General features: G+C 41.7%; 2 protein-coding genes across 2 annotated transcripts; both read right to left on the reverse strand.

The window, feature by feature from the left end:
- Nucleotides 1-4,179: 4,179 nt before the first annotated feature.
- LOC124864488 (RNA polymerase I-specific transcription initiation factor RRN3-like) lies at nucleotides 4,180-13,259 on the reverse strand. Its single transcript, XM_047359285.1, has 17 exons — nucleotides 12,944-13,259; nucleotides 11,795-11,851; nucleotides 11,600-11,689; nucleotides 10,788-10,917; nucleotides 10,638-10,697; nucleotides 10,466-10,529; nucleotides 10,199-10,268; nucleotides 10,006-10,104; nucleotides 9,643-9,723; nucleotides 8,362-8,485; nucleotides 7,954-8,084; nucleotides 7,717-7,847; nucleotides 7,444-7,631; nucleotides 7,217-7,325; nucleotides 6,146-6,298; nucleotides 5,106-5,190; nucleotides 4,180-4,701 (listed from the first exon to the last, which is right to left on the reverse strand). Exons 1-17 carry the CDS (start codon nucleotides 13,037-13,039, stop codon nucleotides 4,546-4,548), a joined length of 1,824 nt encoding a protein of 607 aa, XP_047215241.1. The 5' UTR covers nucleotides 13,040-13,259; the 3' UTR covers nucleotides 4,180-4,545.
- Nucleotides 13,260-14,132: 873 nt separating this feature from the next.
- Nucleotides 14,133-21,373, reverse strand: LOC124864454 (2-Hydroxyacid oxidase 1-like). The gene is given in 9 exon segments (XM_047359236.1): nucleotides 14,133-14,581; nucleotides 16,059-16,128; nucleotides 16,281-16,439; nucleotides 16,732-16,823; nucleotides 18,672-18,844; nucleotides 18,943-19,213; nucleotides 19,378-19,490; nucleotides 19,492-19,527; nucleotides 21,222-21,373. Coding segments are annotated over 9 exon segments (1,119 nt in total). The 5' UTR covers nucleotides 21,359-21,373; the 3' UTR covers nucleotides 14,133-14,513.
- Between the last annotated feature and the right edge of the window lie 323 nt (nucleotides 21,374-21,696).

Genomic DNA, 21,696 nt, shown 5'->3' on the forward strand with positions numbered 1-21,696 from the left:
AGCACATGCTATTTTAAGCCATTTGTTGAGCATCAGCAGTCTACTGACTGCAAACTTGTTTTCTAGTGGAATTCCTGTGTTTTCAGTTAGTTTGCTCCTATCGTTTGTTGTGAGCCCGTCCGCTGATGTTTTCTTGTTTTTGCTGGGGATAAATAGAGGTTTCTCTGTATTGCCAGCTAGGCTGTTTCATCCAGGTGCAGGGTTCTTCCTGTTAGCCGTCTTTCCAGATCTGAAAGATGGGATTTATCCTTTGGCTTTGTGCCGAGACACTTCCAGGGAGGACTGTTGTTTGTTTTACTTTCATTTACATCATCATTCTTGGTGGTGCTAGTTAACTGTCAGCCTTACAATAGTTTTGAATCAGAGGGTTGGTTCTTCAACAAGAATTTCTTAAGTAGTATTAAAGCCCAAATTCCAGCTGCATTAAACACCAGGTGTTTCATTAGGGTTAAAATAGCACTGTTTAACCGAGAAGCTTCGCTCCAAACTTTACTATAGTGATTATCACAGAGTTTTAATTGTAATTCCATTTTAAAACTGAATCATTAGCCGTGGGAGATTTTAATCATGTTAACCATTAAAACTAGGAATTATTTCATCCACACACCAACAAACTGCTACTTGGAATATTGCAGATGGATTAACTATTTCTGGGAGATTTCAAGATGAGAGGTTCAAATGAAGTATACAGGTCCTTCTCAAAAAATTAGCATATTGTGATAAAGTTCATTATTTTCCATAATGTCATGATGAAAATGTAACATTCATATATTTTAGATTCATTGCACCCTAACTGAAATATTTCAGGTCTTTTATTGTCTTGATACGGATGATTGTGGCATACAGCTCATGAAAACCCAAAATTCCTATCTCACAAAATTAGCATATTTCATCCGACCAATAAAAGAAAAGTGTTTTTAATACAAAAAACATCAACCTTCAAATAATCATGTACAGTTATGCACTCAATACTTGGTCGGGAATCCTTTGGCAGAAATGACTGCTTCAATGCGGCGTGGCATGGAGGCAATCAGCCTGTGGCACTGCTGAGGTCTTATGGAGGCCCAGGATGCTTCGATAGCGGACTTTAGCTCATCCAGAGTGTTGGGTCTTGAGTCTCTCAACGTTCTCTTCACAATATCCCACAGATTCTCTATGGGGTTCAGGTCAGGAGAGCTGGCAGGCCAATTGAGCACAGTGATACCATGGTCAGTAAACCATTTACCAGTGGTTTTGGCACTGTGAGCAGGTGCCAGGTCGTGCTGAAAAATGAAATGTTCATCTCCATAAAGCTTTTCAGCAGATGGAAGCATGAAGTGCTCCAAAATCTCCTGATAGCTAGCTGCATTGACCCTGCCCTTGATAAAACACAGTGGACCAACACCAGCAGCTGACACGGCACCCCAGACCATCACTGACTGTGGGTACCTGACACTGGACTTCTGGCATTTTGGCATTTCCTTCTCCCCAGTCTTCCTCCAGACTCTGGTACCTTGATTTCTGAATGACATGCAGAATTTGCTTTCATCCGAAAAAAGTACTTTGGACCACTGAGCAACAGTCCAGTACTGCATCTCTGTAGCCCATTTTCTGCACACGCCTGTGCACGGTGGCTCTGGATGTTTCTACTCCAGACTCAGTCCACTGCTTCCGCAGGTCCCCCAAGGTCTGGAATCGGCCCTTCTCCACAATCTTCCTCAGGGTCCGGTCACCTCTTCTCGTTGTGCAGCGTTTTCTGCCACACTTTTTCCTTCCCACAGACTTCCCACTGAGGTGCCTTGATACAGCACTCTGGGAACAGCCTATTCGTACAGAAATGTCTTTCTGTGTCTTACCCTCTTGCTTGAGGGTGTCAATAGTGGCCTTCTGGACAGCAGTCAGGTCGGCAGTCTTACCCATGATTGGGGTTTTGAGTGATGAACCAGGCTGGGAGTTTTAAAGGCCCCAGGAATCTTTTGCAGGTGTTTAGAGTTAACTCGTTGATTCAGATGATTAGGTTCATAGCTCGTTTAGAGACCCTTTTAATGATATGCTAATTTTGTGAGATAGGAATTTTGGGTTTTCATGAGCTGTATGCCAAAATCATCCGTATTAAGACAATAAAAGACCTGAAATATTTCAGTTAGTGTGCAATGAATCTAAAATATATGAATGTTACATTTTCATCATTACATTATGGAAAATAATGAACTTTATCACAATATGCTAATATTTTGAGAAGGACCTGTAGATTATTCAGGATGTTCAAAAGTACTCGTATACGTACTTTGTCTTCTTCCGCTTCATTCGGGACCGGGTCGCGGGGGCAGCAGACTCAGTAGAGACACCTCCTCCAGTTCCTCCAGGGGGAGCCCAAGGCGTTCCCAGGCCAGCCGAGAGACAGTCCCTCCAGTGTGTCCTGGGCCTCCTCCCAGTGGGACGTGCCTGGAACACCTCCAGAGGAAGGCGTCCAGGAGGCATCCGATATAGACGCCCGAACCACCTCAACTGGCTCCTCTCGATGTGGAGGAGCAGTGGCTCTACTCCGAGCCCCTCCCGGATGGCCGAGCTCCTCACCCTATCTCTAAGGGAGTTCCCGGCCACCCTACGGAGGAAGCTCATTTCAGCCGCTTGTATCCATGATCTCGTTCTTTCGGTCATGACCCAAAGTTCACGGCCATAGGTGAGGGTAGGAACGTAGACCGACCGGTAAATTGAGAGCTTCGCTTTTCGTCTCAGCTCTCTCTTCACCACAACGAACCGGCACAGTGCCCCCATTACTGCAGCAGCCGCACCGATCCGTCTGTCCATGTTCCGCTCCATTCTTCCCTCACTCATGAACAAGACCCCGAGATACTTGAACTCCTCCACTTGAGGCAGGAACTTTTCCGGTCGAGAACCATGGCCTCGGACTTGGAGGATCTGATCCTCATTCCAGCCGAGTGTGAAGGCTGTGAACCACCCCAGCACATGCTGTAGGTCTTGGCTAGAGGGGGCCAGCAGGACCACGTCATCCGCAAAAAGAAGAGACGAAATCCACTGGTCCCCAAACCAGACCCCTCCGGCCCTTGGCTGCGTCTAGAAATCCTGTCCATAAAAGTTATGAACAGGACCGGTGACAAAGGGCAGCCTAGAGGGCGTGGAGCTGTTCTAAAGTGTCAAGTAAAATCCACACAAATGTCTCCTTCTAAGGAGGGCATTACAATATAACCACCAGTGAAAAGCGTCCTCATAGGTGGAACATGTGGTGACTCAAAGCAAAGGAATGAACCACTGAGCAACATATTGAGAGACATGGAGGCAACAAGGACATTCTGCTGTATTGGAAGAATTTTAATAATATTTAGATACAACAGAAAAATATAATTTAATTGTCTTGTATATATATTTTTTTCAAATATCAATAGGTCTAAAAGAAAGTATATTGTATACATAAGATTATTTTTAATAAATGTTCAAAGCTCTAAAATGAGCCTGACATCAAACATAATTCAACAGAAGTATTCGTGTCTGAAGAGTAAGCTGTAATATTGAAGCATTTGATTTTAACTAGCAGATTGAAGCTGCTTTTCGTGGTTTTGGCCACCAGATGTCACTACAGAGGACTGTGTTGAAAAGCTTCCACTAATTAACCTTTCTGGATATAAACTCTGGCCAGAAAGCTGTCAGAATTATTAAGTAAGATCAACTAAATATGAACACTTCCCATGTTAAACATGGCTTGATGTTTGTTAATTAAAAACTAATATGTAGTGGATGGAAAAGGTTCCACACCACTGTTAAAACATAAAGTTCATCCCATGTAAATAAAAGGACATGCTATCCCAAAGCCCAGACATCTACATCATACGGAAGAGTCCACAGACAGAACCTCTTGCAGCTCTCTTAATGTTCCTGTTGTCTTCTAAGCAGCCTCCCTGACTGATTTTCTTCAAGTTTTTTCATTCAGTTGTGAGGGATGCTCTGGCACCATCTGGTTAAGGTTTTTATATCCAAGTTTCTTTTCTCATTTGTGTTTTTTCTTTTTTAACTGTCTTCAGCTTAACCTGAGGCTGTAATGTAATTTGGTGAACAGTATCCTGAGAAACCTTAGAGAAATGCACAGTAAATGTTCAGTAGAACCAAGGTCACAGTTTAGTAAAGCTATATGGTATTACCATCAAGAACCTTCATTTGCAAACAACTGACACAAACACCTGGTACCGGTTATTTAACTTTTTATTTAAAACGCATTATACTTCTCCAGGAAGGGAGGGTGCTCTTTCCATGCTACTGTAGCTTCAGTATTCATAAACATGATTAAAGAGTCTTTATTTAACAGTCATGATCAAAAGTCTTCTTCAGCAGCAAGAAAAAAAGAGCAACCCGCTCAGGTCCATGCGTGGCCGGCTGCATCACTAAGCCAATTTTAGTTAGAAGCTGTATAAATAAAGTTTTGGAGGTGGAGTCACTGTTCAGGTTCCCATTCATGGATCCTTTGCTGTCAGTAAGGTAAACGGTGCAGAAGCGGAACTTCTGATGAAAACCAGCTAGCTCTGTCAGGACATGAATGTTTCTGATGAGGGATTAAAACTTGAAAGCTCCATGGTGGGCCATGGAGGGTGAATCCACACTGCTCGGGCAGCAGATGTTTGAACCATACGAGCTGGGTGTCATTCCAAGCATACCCTCACCGTGTGACATTTCCCCACTCAAGAAGTCATCTTCATCCTCCTTCAAGACCTGACACACAGGAAGAAGAACCACCATTAAGCTTCAAGTTCTAAAATACCCATTTCCCTTTCTTTCATAAAAACTCCCTACAGTTTTTGCTGAGAAAAAGTCAACGTTCACACAGAATAAGACAGCTGTGTGATAAAGCAGAGTGAGGAGAACATCATCAGAGCTGTTCAGACTAACTTATTTCTGTTGTTATGCTCCTGAAAACAAAGAAATAATCCAGATACAGATTTATTAATGACAAACCGATCTTTCAGCAGAACAGAAAACTAGAGCTGATATTTCTGTGGGTGGACACCAGGGCTTTGCCACAGTTTGAAAACATTTAGAGGATCACAGAAAACAGTGGTGACTTGAAGCTTGGGCCCATTTTTGGCAGCCAAACAGGAAAAGGTGTTTTCTCTCACTTGTTGGGCCACTTTGGCTGGCAGCAGATCAGTTCCTGCTAGTTCATCCCAAACTTGATACAGTGGTTCTATCAGCTGACCAGACCTGTGTACAGACAGACACACACACACCATTGGAGACCATCCGAACACCAAGGTGAAGATTCACTGCAGCATACTCCCAGTCAAAGCTACATCTAACTGTTTATTATTCAGCCTCAACTCTTGACTGGATTTGGACAGAATTTCCTATCATGGATAAAAAAAAAAAAACTGTACAGCTCAACACCTGTGAAAACAAATGCTTGGATTTCTCAGAGGATAATCTTAAATAGGGCACCAGATAGGGGTGTCCACTCACGCATCACTATTTGTCACTATTTTTTTTTAAATCAAACTATTGGTAGCAGGAATTCACCAAAACAAAAATATTCATGCAAATGAAACAGGAAATATAACCCATAAAATTGTTAATAAGCCGATATGTTGCTGCTTCTCTAAAACATCAATCCATCTTTTCCAGAAACATTAAACCTAAACTAATTTGATCAGAATAAAACAAAAGCTCTTCCTGTCTCTTCTAACATTCATCTTAGTCCAACCAACCCTTTACAAATTAGAGACATCAGGTAATTCACAAAGCTAAACTGTCATCTTACCAATGGAAAGATCTGAACTGTCACTAAAGTAAATGAACTATCAGCTTCAAGCTGCTGCTAAAGGTGAGCGGTGAGCTGATCTAGTAAAGATGCTGAAAGGGTCCAGGGTTCTCTGCGCAGAGTAATGGACAGGCCATAATTAGCTAAAATGTAACATGTATCTAAGAAGATCTTCAAAGGCAAACACTTAATGACCTCTGAGTTAAATCTAAGGGTTAAAACATCAAACACCTTTTATACTGTGAAAAATGACAGAGGCGAATTTGTTTAATATTTAAAACCATCATGCAGAGGAAATTCAACACAGGTGACAAATTTGGAGAAAAGAACATTTAGTGAAGCTCAGTGGTTCCAGTCAGCCTTGGAATGAGAACCCTGGATTACACAGATGATGGCGTTTACCGTTTGAGAAGGTAGGGGTCAAAGGGGAAGAAGCTGTCCAGAGGGTTGGTGTTGGTGGTCACCCCATCTCCTCCTGCAGAGCTGCGGACCACTGGCAGCACCTGCCTGTTGTTCTTCTCTATGATGGTGTAGCAGAACACCACCTGATATTTCCTGCAAACAACCAGTAGAGGGCGTTAATGTTAACTATGAGGGAGCAGGGATGAAGAGCTCTGCTTTCTGTTACTTGATTTATATTTTCATTATATTCTTCATTTTATCACGTTACAGCCACAAACTACAAATAATCTTTTAAAAAGAGTGACATGCATTTGTATTGACCCCTACTCCCATTCAGATATCCTTAAATACTTCAATAAAAACAAATATTAAAAAAACAGCTACCTTCAGAAGTAATTTTAAATAAAAAAAAAACATTGTTAAATCGTTTAACTGTGTTTAATTTGATCTCAGTATAAAAACTATCAACCCATCAACCATAAATGGAAAGAGGATGAACTGACAGGCTGGGTAATCAGAGAAGTAACTCTGGAGGAGTCACAGAGATCAACTGGGAGAAGACACTGTTAGAAGAAAGCCATAAGATGCTCAAAGTTTTACAACAGGCCACATAGAGAACATCACACTGATCATCACTCTGAATACACCTTCCCTGCCCTGTGAAGATATTATGGTGGTGGCAGCATTATGATGTGGGGATGCTTTTCTTCAGCAGGGACAGAGGAGCAGTTCAGAGTTGGTGACAGAAAATGGAAGGAGCCAAATCCAGGAAAACCCTGGAAGAGAACTTGCAGAAGACTGCAGATGACTTGAGACTGGGGTAGAGGTTCACCTTCCAGGAGGACAACCACCCTAAACATACAGCCTGAGATACAATGGAATACACTACTTTGTGATGATGTATAACATATAAGCCTGGTGTAACAGACTGAAGTTTACAGTTGTAATCTGGCACCATTTTTAAAGGCAAGGTACTGTATAGTGAACATCCCATGTCCTGGTCCAATCAGCCACTAAAGGTGTCAGCTTGAGTGAGTGGAGCACAGATAGAACAGAACATGTGGTGGGTACCTGGTGACAGCTGCAAACATGTTGGTGACTGAAAGCAGACAGACTTTGAGAGGGTTCAGCTGGCACATCACTACTCGCTCCAAGTTCAGACTCTGTAGGTACTCTAACCCTGAGACAAACACACACACAAAGCCTGTGAGCTCATCATACACCTTAATCAGACATCTGAGAGCTAAGTCTGACAGGATGGGTTTACTACTGGAAGCAATGTGTTGGCTGGTGCGTACCTTTCTTCATGTTGGCCTCCAGTATGGCTCTGTGTCTGAAGATGAGCACGTAGAAAACAGCCTGACAGGCAGCATAGAAAGGTCCATGCAGGCTGATGTCACAGCACACCTGTTTGCAGCTGTTGTCCTGGCTGTCAGTGTAGCGATGGATCCAAGTGAGGAGCAGATCCAGACAGGCCCTGACAGTGCTGGCAGACAACAGACAGACACTGGGTTAGACACCTCGGTGCAGAGCTGTCTTTGTGTTTACTAAAGCAGAATAGATCAACTCACAACACAGGGACAAACTTGGCTCGGGCAAGAAAACTCCCCAGAAATCCAGCCGCAGCCTGACGGAGGATGGCGGGCTGAGAGGGGTTCTGCAGGATCTTCCACAGGTGATCCAGGAAGGTCTCTGCCAGAGCCTAGGGCCAAAGTAAAGAAAACAAATTCTAACGTTTAAAAGAAGGACCGGTGGTAAATCAGTTTGGATGTCTCACTGTTTAATGTTTCCTGTCGTGGTTTACTGACCAGTTTGAAGCTGCAGAGGTAAAACAGTGTGTACTGCACATGACAGGAAGCATGTGTGGGTAGAATGAGCTTGTCAAACACACTCAGCAAATCTTTGTAGAGCTCTTTAGTCCTTTCAGCATGAAACGAACCTGTAAGAGACGGAGAATTGAAGACATGCATCCAAACACACCAAGGCTGCTGGCCTGCCTCTATTAATCTGGCACAAAATGTCACAATGAGGTGAAAACCTGTTTATGTAGAAGCTCAACTCACTTCTCAGAATGAATTTATATATAAAGGCCACCCAGACAGTTTAACAGAGCAGGAGAGAAACAAATGTACAACAGTTTGACCCTTTTTCATGTATTTGACTAAGCCAGAGGAGGGGAGTTCTCTGCATTGAAGACTGACAGCAAGACTCCGTACCATCAACACAGCAGACGTCTCTGATGTAAGCCATGAGCACGGCCATGAGGGTGTCCAACCTCTCAGCCTCTGGATGGGCCATCACATTGGCCCTGGTTGGCTGATCTGTGGACATGTCCTCATCCTGCCAGAAACACACAGGACCATAAAATACAGGGATTCTCCTTAGTGTTCATATCCCTTGAACTTTTCACAGAATATAAAAATATATTCTATATATCACAATATTAACACTTAATTGAATTGTTGACTTAACTGAATGCATTTTTTTTTTCATTCATATTTATGAAACGTAAAGAAATCGATTAGTTTGCAACAAATTCAGGAACAAAAATACTCATCAGAACATCAGTTTCCTTCTAGTGTAGAAATATGCAAATGGTGCAGAAGAATAGTTGTGTCAATAATTATTAGACAAATTGCACTTTTGAGCATTAATTATCCTCTTAAACAATTACAGATCTCTCAGTAAATCCAGAATGGCTAACATCTTCCAATCTCACATTTTTAGTTTTATCTGTTAAAGCAAGAATACTAAAACAATTCAAAATAATCTACTGTTGTATAAAAAGACACTTCACCAAGCTAGAACAGCTTATTTCTCATCATTAATAGAAGAGAACAAGAATAATTCTAGGTTTCTCTTTAGTACAGTTGCTAAACTTACACAGAGTCATAGCTCTGTTGAGTCATCCATTCCCTTAGCTCTTAGCAGTCATGACTTTATGGGATTCTTCTTAAATAAAATTGATTCTATTAAAAATAAAATATTTGACATACTCCTGAAGATGATTACTTCATCCTCAGCAAGTGAGACGACATTGGAAATAACTGCAGAACCTGATTTGTGTTTGGACTGATTTGATCCAGTGGAGCTTCCTGAGTTATCAGAAATATTAGCTTCATCTAAACCTTCAACTTGTATGTTAGACCCAATCCCAACCAAATTATTTAAGGATGTGTTCCCTCTGATTACCACTAAAGGAGATACTGCCTCTGTTTTACTTTTTTTTAACATAGAAAGTACTCCTGGACCAGCAGTTCTGGGTTTTTTGTATGTTGACTACATGCATACTCAGTATGAGGGATTGCTGCAAAGTCAGCGACTCAATCCAAGTGACTGTCCACTGTCTCTACATTCTCATCCAGGAGGACTGATTGTTGCAAGTGTGAAAGCCCCTAAAATATATATATGATATTAGTAATGTGTTAGATATCCTAGATCAGACCGGTTTCACAGATCAAGGTTCTGAAGCCTTCAGTTAGTCTGCAGTTTGTTACCATGTCAAAGAGTCCCTCCTCAGGGTGCTTCTGGGCTACATCATCCTCTGCCTCTTCGATGTCTGTCCGCGATGCGCTTACCTGAAACACACTCAACAAAGATGCAGACATTTTTAGTGGATGTCGTCGTGTGTCCAGTGTTCCAACACATTCTTCGTGTCAAGATTCAGACCACAAAAAGCTGAGGTTTACTATGAATGTATGTATGGTAGATACTTGTACAGAGATCAGGCTTTAAAAACGGAACCTGCAAAAACAAAACGTTAACCCAACAAGTCTGGAAAAACAAAGCTCTGGGACCGGATCCTTTCAAGATCCCCTCCTCAGGTAAAAACACTTCTGACTGAGAGCTGCTGTACTTACATCCAGTTTGAGCAGCCTTCCAATGATCAGCTCCAGCACATCTCGACGGATGGATGGTATGTAGACTGTTAACCTCAGCAGGTTGTGGACGTAACACTCCTTTAAAGCACAACAAACTGTCAACCACAGAAACATGTCGCGTATCAACACAAAGAATTAACAAGAGATTAACCACGCGGTAGGTGGATCTTACCAGAGTTCTGGAGGATTTCTGTATGAAAGGGAAGCCGTCATGGAGAATGGGCATGAGAAAGCGACTTGTCCTAGCACAGAAAAGAACAGAGGGTCCAGGTTTTAAAGACGAGTTTGGATTAAGATCTACTTCTGGATTGTTACATACTTTTGTTTTTATTACTAAGCTCACACATTCTCAGAATATTAACTCCTTAACACCCTTTCAATGAGAAACCAGAACCAAGAGCAGAGACCAGGAGAAAGAAGAATCCGGTTTGTAACGTACGAGGGAACATATCTGATGATGAGCTGCAGCGCCTGGTGACACTGATCAAAGTTTCTGGGGAGATCTGCAGAAATGAAAGGAAACAGTTATCTGATCTTATTTAACATGAAAAACATGCATTCTGTTTTGACTGTTGTCTAATATTAGCACTGCTGATTGGAAGAACACTCACTGTCATCTTCATCTTCTGAATCAGAGATGTCAACTCCTCCCTCACAGATGTTCACCCTCTCTGAAAAACCAACAAGTTTGTCCTCACTGAGTAGCCATAACATCAAATAAACATGACCTTCCTACTGTGGGCCAGCAGTAAGCAGCTTACGGGGAGTAAAGTGGGACACCACCATCTTGAGGCAGGCATATAAATACACAGTCTGTGCCGACACCAGGTTACTGAGGAAGGCCATAAACTCGTCCACCACATCCGGGCTCCGGCCCACCCAGGGAAGTCTCTGGAAGCCAAATGAAAGGAAAATGTTCAACTTCAGACAGAATCACATAGGAGTTGTGTCACTCCCATCTATTCACATCAATAAATACAAAAGCCATTTTTCTTGTTTAAGGGGCTTCTTCCTAGGAACCCCTCCAAACAATCCATACCAGCTCCCTTTCTCTCCTTACTAATGAATTATCCTGAACCTTGGTGGGAGTGTCTGTCCTGGGAAGTTCTGTGTGTTTGAAATGTTTTCCATTTGGGAATGACTATTCTCTGTAAACAATTAAAAGATGGACTTCAAATTGTTTAAAAATTCCCTTTTAAAGGCAACGGTCGTTTATCTGACGTCATTGCTGATGTCTTTCCATTCTGGCATTGTGTTAACACACACCTGGATGGTCCAGAACAGAAAACTGTCATATCTCCAATGTTTCCAATAAGTGCTGATAATCAGCAATCAGTGCATCTGACCAGCAGCAGCCGGCTGGCATCTATGCCTTTAAATTTCTCCAAAAGCACTATGGGCAGACTTAGGTTTTCACAATAGTTTTGTTCTATACACAATAAAACACTGTAAAGGCAATTAAAGAATTATTTTAAAACAAAAGCTATTGGTTTAACACAATTTACTGTAAAGTCTTGCAAAGAAATACAGCTAATCATCAGTCTGTAAAGCCTTTTGGCAGTCTGTCTCTTACCAATACTGTGTAAATGAGCTGTTCATGGTCCTTGGTCAGCTGCGTCATACAGCCCCGAAACTCCTGCAGCCAGTTGATGATGTGAGCATCCTGTCAGAGGAGAGAAGGCCCACTGAGGAACAAAGCTACATATCCAGACTTTACTCCACAACACACATGCATACTCAGCTCAGACACACCGATGCTTTGCTCTACCTTTATGTCCGGATCAGCCAGCTGATGTTTCAGGAGCTCATAATCGCTGTTGTCTCCCTTCAAGCAACAAGACAAATGGTCAGAGAAGCTCGCGTTGATATTTTTCACAATACAACTTGTTAACAAACAGGTTGGTTGAAAGTCATTGTAAGGACCCCTGGTCTTAGGCTGAATCCTATTTAATTGATCTTCCCCTTAATTGGTTAAATATTCCACTTGGAAATGGACACCCCTTCAAGAAGCTAATATGTCATCTCTTCTCACCATTTCCTAATATGAGTAGGTTTTAGTCCTTCAGCAGAAGTCAGGCTCCATGAGTTTTGTTGGGCAACAACAAACATAATACCAAACCCAGTGAAAACTAGTTCTGTATTTAACATGTAGTCAGGTTTTAAAAACATACTGACAACAAACCAACAGGAAATCTGCTGAGTGGTACCAACATAGCAGACAGTCATACTAACCTTCAAATATACCCAAAGTGATAATTAGTGTGACTGCAACTTTACAGAGGAATGTCAACAGTTTATTTACATGTATTTTTCATCAAATTCATGACATGACTTTGGTTTCTACCACTATAGATGACTTAACTTAGATGAGTGGAATTGTCTGAACAGATCTAGAGCTGGCCCAAGGCATCAGTAAACTATGCTGCTTATGCTATCAAGAATGAACTGAATCAAATGTGTCCTGAAGGTGCCTGAACATCAACTCTAGAATAACTTCAATTCTTTAATGTCCAACATTATTTAGGATTAAAAGGACCAGATAAATATACTAGCTGTAATCATACTGAGGATGCGTAACGTCATCATTTAATGGCTGCTTGTGTCTGTGCTGGAGTCACTTTTCATCCATACTTTAAAACCTGAAAATATAACGAAATATTTTCTGTTGCTTGTAAGGAATCTGTGAAAAAAATGTTTCACATCAACCCCACCACAAAGCTCCAGCTTTAGTTCAGGGCTCATCCAAAGACGTCCACTTGACCTACCAGGGTCGTTTTCGGGTGAATTTGGTTCCTTGTGTTTGGAAAACAGAAAGCTTTACTGCCTAGAAACCAGGAGTAAACACGTGGTATACAGGATGTCTGATCTACAGCACAGAAGCCTCTGAACCAACTATCGTCGCAATGTCAACACCGACCTTTCTCAGTTTCTCCATTGTCTCTGCCACACTGCCCCCGAACCGGACCGTTTTCATCGGCGGGGTGTTGAGGAAATCCCGGCCCTCCACCTCCATGGATCCCTACGCTGGTACCTGGGAGGCTAACTGTAGCTGTCGTTTGGTTTCCCTGCCTCTAATTTTAAGGTCCTTTCGCGTCGCGGTTATACAGTAAACTGGTTTCTTAACAGCATCACATTTTTGGAAAATAAACTTAGAAACATACAAGAGCGAGGATAAACTCCACTTTCATACCAGACACACAACCGCATGTTGGGGGAAGTGTTTACATGGAGTGTAACACTTTAACCCTTCCCAGGATATACGCTCAGACGGTTCCGGTTGATCTTGAATTTATTTCTTATTTTAACGTATTTTTCTTCGTTTTGGACCCTCCTACTGGTGGACAGATGATGTTTTGCAGCGACACATTGCTGGCTTTCAGTGACGGTTTTTGCTGTAAACGAACTGGCTCTCTGCCCAGGGCGGCAGGATATTGTGTTGGGCGGTTTATTGCAGTGTAGAGTTTCAGATTAAAACCTTGTGACCAGCGCTAAACCCAATAGCGCCTCCCTGTGGAGAGTTGTAAGCAGGAAGTAAACGTATTTTCCCTCAATATACCAATATTTAACTATTGTACTTACTGACAGTTAATAATAATAAAGAAAAATGTTTACTTATACCTTGAAATAACAGCCATGTTTTGTATAGGCCACCAACACATTTCTTAGCCAATCAGACATAAATTGGTTATGGGCTTCATAACAACACCAAGCATCTATCGATTGAATTTCAAATATTAATTAAAACATGCATCATCTTTATAAACTCTTTGAAATACCTGCTTTCTCTATCCCTATATCCCTGAATGTGCTGCTATGATTACATCCATTTGTTCTCCAAGATGCCCACTTTTTGTAGCGGCCATTGGCATGTTTGCTCGAAAGTTAAAGGGCTCTATTGGTTGTTTTGTGACAATCTTTAGTTTAAAACATTACATATTTAAACTGGTCAGACCTCTGGAATACTAAGTGGGGATTCCTTGAACCAATTTGAAATTGTCTTTGTGTAAAGTAAAATAAATCTGAGTCCATGCCATGTTTCCTTTTTTTTCTTGAAACAACACAAGCCATGGTTGGAGAACAACATAACTAAATGAAAAATATGCAGGTAGTGTTAAGATGTTTATTGTATAGTATGACCATCAGTAAAAACTACACTTTAATCAGTGCTCTGATTTACTTCACAGGTGATGATGGACAAGTTACAAACAATCACAGCTCTGACCCAACGGTAGTGAAAGGAACCAAAACAACAGTTCAACATTTTTCTGTTGTTAGCATTAATTCCTAATGTTTTTCGTATTACCAGACCTATTAGTCCCAATATGTGCACACCTTAGTCAGACACATTTGATTTGATGATTTGTTTGCATATGTATATGTTGTCAAACAACTCCAGACACATGAATAATGAACCAATTAGGTACGAGACATGCTGGGTGATCCATCAAGTGTGGATTATTATGGGATTCCAGCAGCAGCTTCTTCTCTCACATCCTGGAAGTGAAGTTCACTCTCCTCACCAAGGACCTGCTCACCTTGGATATAGATCGACAACCTGCACACAGTCAGTGTGTTGGTCAGAAATCACATTTCATTGATACATTAACAATGATTTAAAGTAGTGCATATGGATTTCCCCAAGTTAGCATAGCCGGCTTCATATAAGGAGCACCTTGTAAAGGTTTTCACACCCTGGAACCTTTTCAAATTTAGTCAAGTGATGACCCCAAACCTCCAAGTATATTATTGGAATTTTATGTGATAGACCAGTGAAAAACAGACTTTATGCTCCAAAGCACCATTTTTGTTCTAGCCCTGGTGAATAAAATTTGTCTAAAGGTGCAAAAACTACATGATCCTGTAGTGACGTGCAACAGTGGACAAACAAAGTAGTGCATAATTGTGAAGAGGAAGAAAGAAACTTATACATGTTCCTAAATGTGCTGCAGATTGCATTTCACTTTAATAAAGGAGCTCAGATGAAACCAAAAGTAACACTTTGTGGCCTACATGTGAAGTGCAAAAGTAACCCTACACATGATCCTGAACACACCATTTCCATGGTAGGCTGTGGTGGTGGTGGCAACATCATGCTGTGGGGATGCTGCAGAGCTTTGATACTGGGGCAGAGGTTCCCCCTTCAGCAAGACAACGACCTTAAGCATAAGGCCAGACTTTGAATGGAATGGTTTGGATTCAAAGCATGTCCATGAGTTAGAATGGCCAGGCCAATCTCCAGAACTAAATCCGAATGGGTAAAAGTCATTTAAATCTGTAGATGTGCAAAGCTGGTAGTGACATACCCCAAAAGACTTGCAGCTGGAACTGCAGTGAAATAAGGTTCTACAGAATATGACTGCTTTTAGTTGTCTTGTAATTTGGAAGCTGTCGGTTCGATTCCATTTTTCTCTTGCCACATGCACCTGCGCAAGGCACTTATACTCAAGTTGCCTACCTATCTGTGTATCGGTGTATGAATGTGTGCAAGCTTGTGAGTGTAATTGGGTGAATGTGGCTCTAGTGTAAAGAGCTTTGAGTGGTCAGTATGACTGGAAAGGCGCTATATAGGTTCAGTCCATTTACCATTTAGAGGTACTAATACTAATACACCCCACACTTCTCCAATCTTTTATTTAATGAAAAGCCTTTCCATACTTTTTCTTCCTTGTTTTAATGCTGCATCACTTTGTGTTGGTCTACATAAAATCCCAATAAAATACGTAAACATTTTTAACCTGTGAAAGATATGTGATTTAGAGAAGGGGTGTGAATACTTATGCAAGGCACTATAGACTACCTATTAGAACCGAAAAATATGTTTACTGCCAGGGTTCTGTATAAATATGTACACCCACTTGAAAAAGGTGAAAATAGCTCTCCTACAACAGACACTCCATCCAGGGAAATAGATTCTCCACACTATACTGTCATGGTGTTTAACCTACATACAGTATATGTTGTCCCTATAGTGCCTCAGCAGGTTGGGGAGTTCATACTTTTCCTAGCAAATGAATATGTCCCATGTGTGCTACCTGACAAAGCCAAAGCTAGTCGGAGCTCCTCCTTTAGAAGTTCCAGAAGCTCAATGACTCCTTCTTCTCCCTGGTCAAAGACAGGGCAGATGAAAAGGTTTCATTAAAAGCCATCTATGACTTTTAGCCAACACTGACAAAAGATTTGTTCTAGGTAGATTAAGTAAGGCTAACATGCATCTAGGGAAGACACAGTCCTGCATCAGGGAAGTGGTTGTTCACCTGACAGGCAAGTCCCCACAGTACAGGGCGACCGATGAAGACAGCCTTTGCTCCCAGAGCTAAAGCCTTGAGGATGTCCGTCCCTCGCCTCACTCCTCCATCCATGAAGACATCACAACGACCCTGTACGGCCTTCACCACCTCCTCCAACACATCCAGCTACACACACACACACACCCGTGTTTTACTATCTTTATGATGACGTTTTGGTTACTTCTATTGACTTCTATTCATTTTCCTTGATTTTTAGCGCCTAACACTAACCAGTTAATAACTAACCCTAACCCTAACAATAACTCAATTCATATCCTAGTCCTAAACCTAACCCCTGTCCCAAGAACGGAATTTGAAAAAGTGAGGACCAGGAAAATGTCCTCACTTTGCAATAAAAATACAAAAAATGGTTCTCACTCAGCAACAAGTACAAGAACACACACACACACACACTGACCGTTGCAGGAACACCATCAAGTTGTCGAGCTCCATGATTGGACACCAGTATGCCACTGACCCCATAGTTCACAGCCTGGACAGCATCCTGACCTACAGAAAGCTCAAACAAGTTACTCATTGTCAGTCACTGGCTACAGATTTTACTTCTGAATGTCTGTCATATGCACAGACTAAGACCATGTAGGTCCCATATGTTAGGATCACTGCACCCTGTACCATTCTATACAGCATTATTGTAATAGAGCTATTTTGTCACAGACTAAAGCCATGTGTGTGGATCTTAGTGAACAAATAGCTCCAGATTCTACAGAGTTCATGTAAATGTTAACCTTCAACAAGTTAAATTAATAAAGCTTGATTTCCTTCTCAATAAAAAGAATAGGGCAGCATGTTGTAGGTTTGGAAAGTTCTTCTTCCATGTCTCCAAAAAATTTTAACTTTTTCCACATTGTGTTACAGCTTTATACATAAATGATTAAATTCTCTTTTCCCCATCAAAATATCCCAAAATGACAAAGTAAATAAAGCATTTTGAGAGTTTTGCAAATTAAATAAAAATGAAAAACAACAACAACAAAAAGGGATCATATAAAAATAAGTGTTTCCTCGGTACTTTGATGGCTGTGTTGATGACTGTAGCCCCCATACATGGGTTGCGCGCTCCACCGCTGTGGCCCCTTCCAGAGATATTTTTTCAGATTTAAGTCCAGGTTCTGGCTGGGCCATTCACAGACTGCTGCTGAAGCCAGTCCTTTGTCATCTTGGCCATGTGGTTTTCTAGACCAGTTCCTGCTCCAGAAAAACCCTCCCTGTAGCACAATGCTGCCACTACCCTGTTTCACAGTAGGGGTGGTGTTAGCCAGGTCATGAGCAATGCTTTTTTTCTCACTTACCAACTGGGATTCCAGGTCAAAAAGTTCTGTTGTGGTTTCATCAGACCAGAGAACTCCTGTGATCTGTTTCTCCTCATCTGACCTTCTCTAATGTGTTTTTTGGTCAAATCCAAAAGGGTTACCATGTCCATCTGGTCCTTCTACCATAAAGACCTGACTGATGGAGTGTGTTAGCAACAGTGGACCTTCTGGTTAGATCTCCACAAGAGAACCCTGGAGCTTAGCCTTAGTGACCACTGGCCTCTTGGTCACCTGTCTGATCAAGACCCTTCTTCCATGATTACGCAGTTTGGTCAGAAGGCCCATATGTAGGTAGGGTCCTGGTGGTTAAAAACTTCTTACATTTCCTAATGATGCTCTGTGGGGTAATCAACGCTTTTGGGAAAGGATAATTAACCTTTCCCAGATTTGTGCTTAGACACAATCTTTTCTTGGAGGTCTACACAACATTCCTTTGACTTCTTGGCTTGGTTCCTGTTCTAATAAACCGGGTCAGCTGTGAGGCCTTATGTAGACAGGCGTCATCAGTTCCAGATCATGTTTAAGCAGCTGATTTTACCACAGCTGGACTCTAATTAAGATGCAGGAGAATCTAAAGGAAAATCAGTGGAAACAGAATGAACATGCGCTCAATTTTAAGTGTCATGGAAAAGGGTGTGAATACTTCTGTGCATTCTTTTTTCATTGTTTGTAAAAAAATTTGCAGAACCTTATGTTCCACTGTTTCATTATGGGGTGTTGTCTTAAACACTGGAAAAGAATTATTTGGAACAAGGCTATGAATACTTTCTGGATGCATTACCTCTAAGGCTCAGTGCTTGGAGAAACCAAACACAGCAAATCAGTCATTTGACCTTTCAGTGAACTTAATCTCTCCAAACATTGATTCTGCATTCAATGATTGTTGGGACTAAAAGAATGACTAACACAGCATGTATTGTTATTGTTCACCAGAGGTTCATATTTTGGCACATTAGTGTGAATACTGATACTGACAGTGCTTTATGATAAATGGTTTAACGTTAGTGTTTCTGCATGTGTTTACCATTCAAAACGCCTTTTATGATCACAGGTAGGCGTGTGTGCTTCTTCAGCCAGGTGATGTCGTCCCAGCTAAGAGCCGGTTCTATTGCATTAGCAACATAAACAGCCAAACCGCTGTCATTGCCATAGTCGTCCTCAGAGAAGGACAGCAAGGCTGAGGAGAAGTTTGACATTCTAAGAAAACACACAGGAATGAGAACCGAGTCATGTAATCTTGGTCCTGATGATGGAATTTGACAGAACCTCACCACGATCCTGGTTTTGCATCCTACCTTAAATGTGGGGGCATTTTAAAACGGGTGCGCACATCATCCAATCTCTTTCCCAGGTAAGGCGTATCCACGGTAACAAAGACAGCCTTGTATCCGGCCTTCTCTGCCCGGCGCAGCAATGACAGAGTGAGCTCTTGGTCTTTGTAGATGTAAAACTGCATCCAGAGGACACCCCCGGTGTATGGTGAGGATGTCATTGCTGACATCACTTCCTCTATGCTGGAGGTAGCCCAGGAACTCAGCATCATTGCTGTTCCTACTGCTTTGCATGCTGGATAGACAAATATTTTTCTGAGGATGATGCTTTTTTTCACACTGCTCCAAGTAAAGCAGGTAGCAGGTGTCCATAAAACATCCCTAAGACTTTATAGACTCAGATTGTGGAATCCTTTCCTACTGTGTTCCCAGCTTCATATGTTGTGCTTGTTTGTTAACCTCTAGCTGTAGCGGTCTCTCCTGCAGGATGAGCCATTCTCTGCATGGCTGTTGATCCAACACAGAGGGGCATGCTAAGCTTCTGGCCCAGCACAGAGACAGACAGATCCAATGGACACATCCCTCAGCACACGGGGCATAAGATACCACCTAAATGGACACACACAAACACCTAAGTTATCTGCTGTGTGTGTTGTTCATAAATGTCCATCTCAAAATATACACTCATGTTCTTCATTGTTTAATGCAAGACCCCTGAAAAAAAGAATCAGTACTACACAAGACCCAAAGCAAAGAAGAACAAGCATGATACAATCTGAATTCAGCACAGTGAACATTTTAACAGATAAAAAAAAAAAAAAAAAAATGAAGTAAAATGTAACTAATGAATATCATCTGGTTGGATTAACTATGAAAAACAAGAAAAAAACCCCAGTAATTTATATTTCTAAACAAGACAATATGTTAATGTGCCTTCAGTTCACCGAGCGATTGCACGTTAAAATAAAATAAAATACTCTTTTTGATCTCACAATGGGGAAGTTGTTCTCTGCATTTAACCCATCCCTTAGGAAGCAGTGGGCGGCCACTGTACGGCCCCCGGTGAGCGTTCAGAGGTTAAGGGTCTTGCTCAGGGAACCCAGAGTGGCAGGTTGTGGGATTCGAACCACTAGGCCACAACTCAATCTGTAATGAGTTATTACAGGCAGGCAGACTGATGGGAAACATCACTCCAACAACAGAACTGTTAGTTGGTAAGAATGTAATGTGGCATAGCAAAATGTTCAGATTGTAAATGGAAATGTCAGGAAAGAAAGTCTAAAGCAATATGGCTTGAAAACAGGAAAGGCAAAAGAAGAGTTGAATACAAAAAAACCCGTCAGGGACATGTGAACAGCAGCAAGGTTCCAGAAGGCTGAAGGTGAGTGGTTGGATGACCTGGGTTTCAGTGATCAATCCGGAACCTGCGGGTTGGTGCAGGTCCAATGACACAAGCACATTTTCACAGTAATTAACAAGAGGGAACACATTTTCAGTATATTCCTTTAAAAAAGAAGTTTAATAAAAGGACCTGCATGTTTTCCTAAGGCATAAAAATCCAAGAGGTCCCGTGACAATACATGCCCCCCCCCCCAGTTCTGTAGACCCCTTTGCTCCTGATTTTCCAGAATCCAAATCACAGTCTTAACTCAGTTATTTATCTTTAGCCAGTTGTCTCCACTGACAGGACTGTTACAACCCGTGTTCTATATGGCTGCTCTTGTTCAGGTTCACACTTCAGACAGCCATCGAAAATATCCGTTGATCATTAGGTATAATTAATGCATCGAAGAGTTGCACTTCTTGAACTGAATTATTGAAATACATTCACTTTTTTATGTTGAGATCCAACTTTGTGTTCCAGTTACTGTGACCAACCCAAGCCTCTAATATTCCATCACCTGAGGCACAGTTTGCTCTCCGCTGATTAAAAACCAACAGTTAAACCTTTTAACTCAAGGACTTATGTGAAGAGACCAAAAAGTAACATTTCTCTTGCATTCAACAGGAAAATCCTTTGGTTGTTTAAGTCAATCTTTTTAAGAATTTCTAGTTTCCACTTAAAAGATGAATTTTGGGGGAAAAAAATGGAAATGCAAATGTTTGTCCAAACTTCTCCAGGGCAGTTTTAAAGTCTTTAAAACACCCTGAAAACTCTGGAAGTCACAGTAAAAAAAAGAAAGTTTGCACACAGTTAAAAATGTACCAGACCACCTGAGACCTATGGCAGCTGCCGTATCATGCTCCACCTTTGCCCCCATGCTGAATCTCTGGGTTCTGCAGACACCATCAGTTTGTTGTACCTGTTAAAGGCAAAGACATTGTCGGCCAGCGTGGTCTGCCCATCAGCTCCTGAGCGGTAGTAGTCATATACTGCTTTAGGAAGAACCCTTTTGGCTTCTTCCTGAAAATCTGAGACACACACACGCTGCCCAGACATGGCTTCCCTTCCAGCAGCTCCCCGTCAGTCTGATGTGTGGCTCCAGGCTGATCGGCAAATAAGCAAAGCTCCAGTAATCATTAACCTGCCGGAGGCTTCATCAACCCTCAGGGGTTCTGACACACGTTTCAGCTCTGCAGTTTACACAAGATTACCATCATGGTTATGACTTTGGATTAGCTGGGGCTTCATATCCTGTGTTTAGATTATTGCATGCTGGTGAAGCGCTGATGGCTGGATGTGATCTTTGAATCAACAGCTGTTGGTTTATTCAACAAGGAGCTTCTGTCACCCTAATGAAATTTAAACATGCTTAACGTAATGTCAATATTTATTCC

Source organism: Girardinichthys multiradiatus, chromosome Y (genome assembly GCF_021462225.1).
Source record: "Girardinichthys multiradiatus isolate DD_20200921_A chromosome Y, DD_fGirMul_XY1, whole genome shotgun sequence".
Lineage (NCBI taxonomy): Eukaryota > Metazoa > Chordata > Actinopteri > Cyprinodontiformes > Goodeidae > Girardinichthys > Girardinichthys multiradiatus.

What these genes read in the sequence shown, in the direction of transcription:
- LOC124864488 (XM_047359285.1), bottom strand. Translation starts at nt 13,039, where the DNA reads ATGGAGGTGGAGGGCCGGGATTTCCTCAACACCCCGCCGATGAAAACG. An exon ending in AGAAATCCTCCAGAACTCTG is followed by an intron (nt 10,105 to 10,198) that starts GTAAGATCCACC and finishes TGTGCTTTAAAG; the next exon opens with GAGTGTTACGTCCACAACCT. An exon ending in ATGTTTGCAGCTGTCACCAG is followed by an intron (nt 6,299 to 7,216) that starts GTACCCACCACA and finishes GGTTGTTTGCAG; the next exon opens with GAAATATCAGGTGGTGTTCT.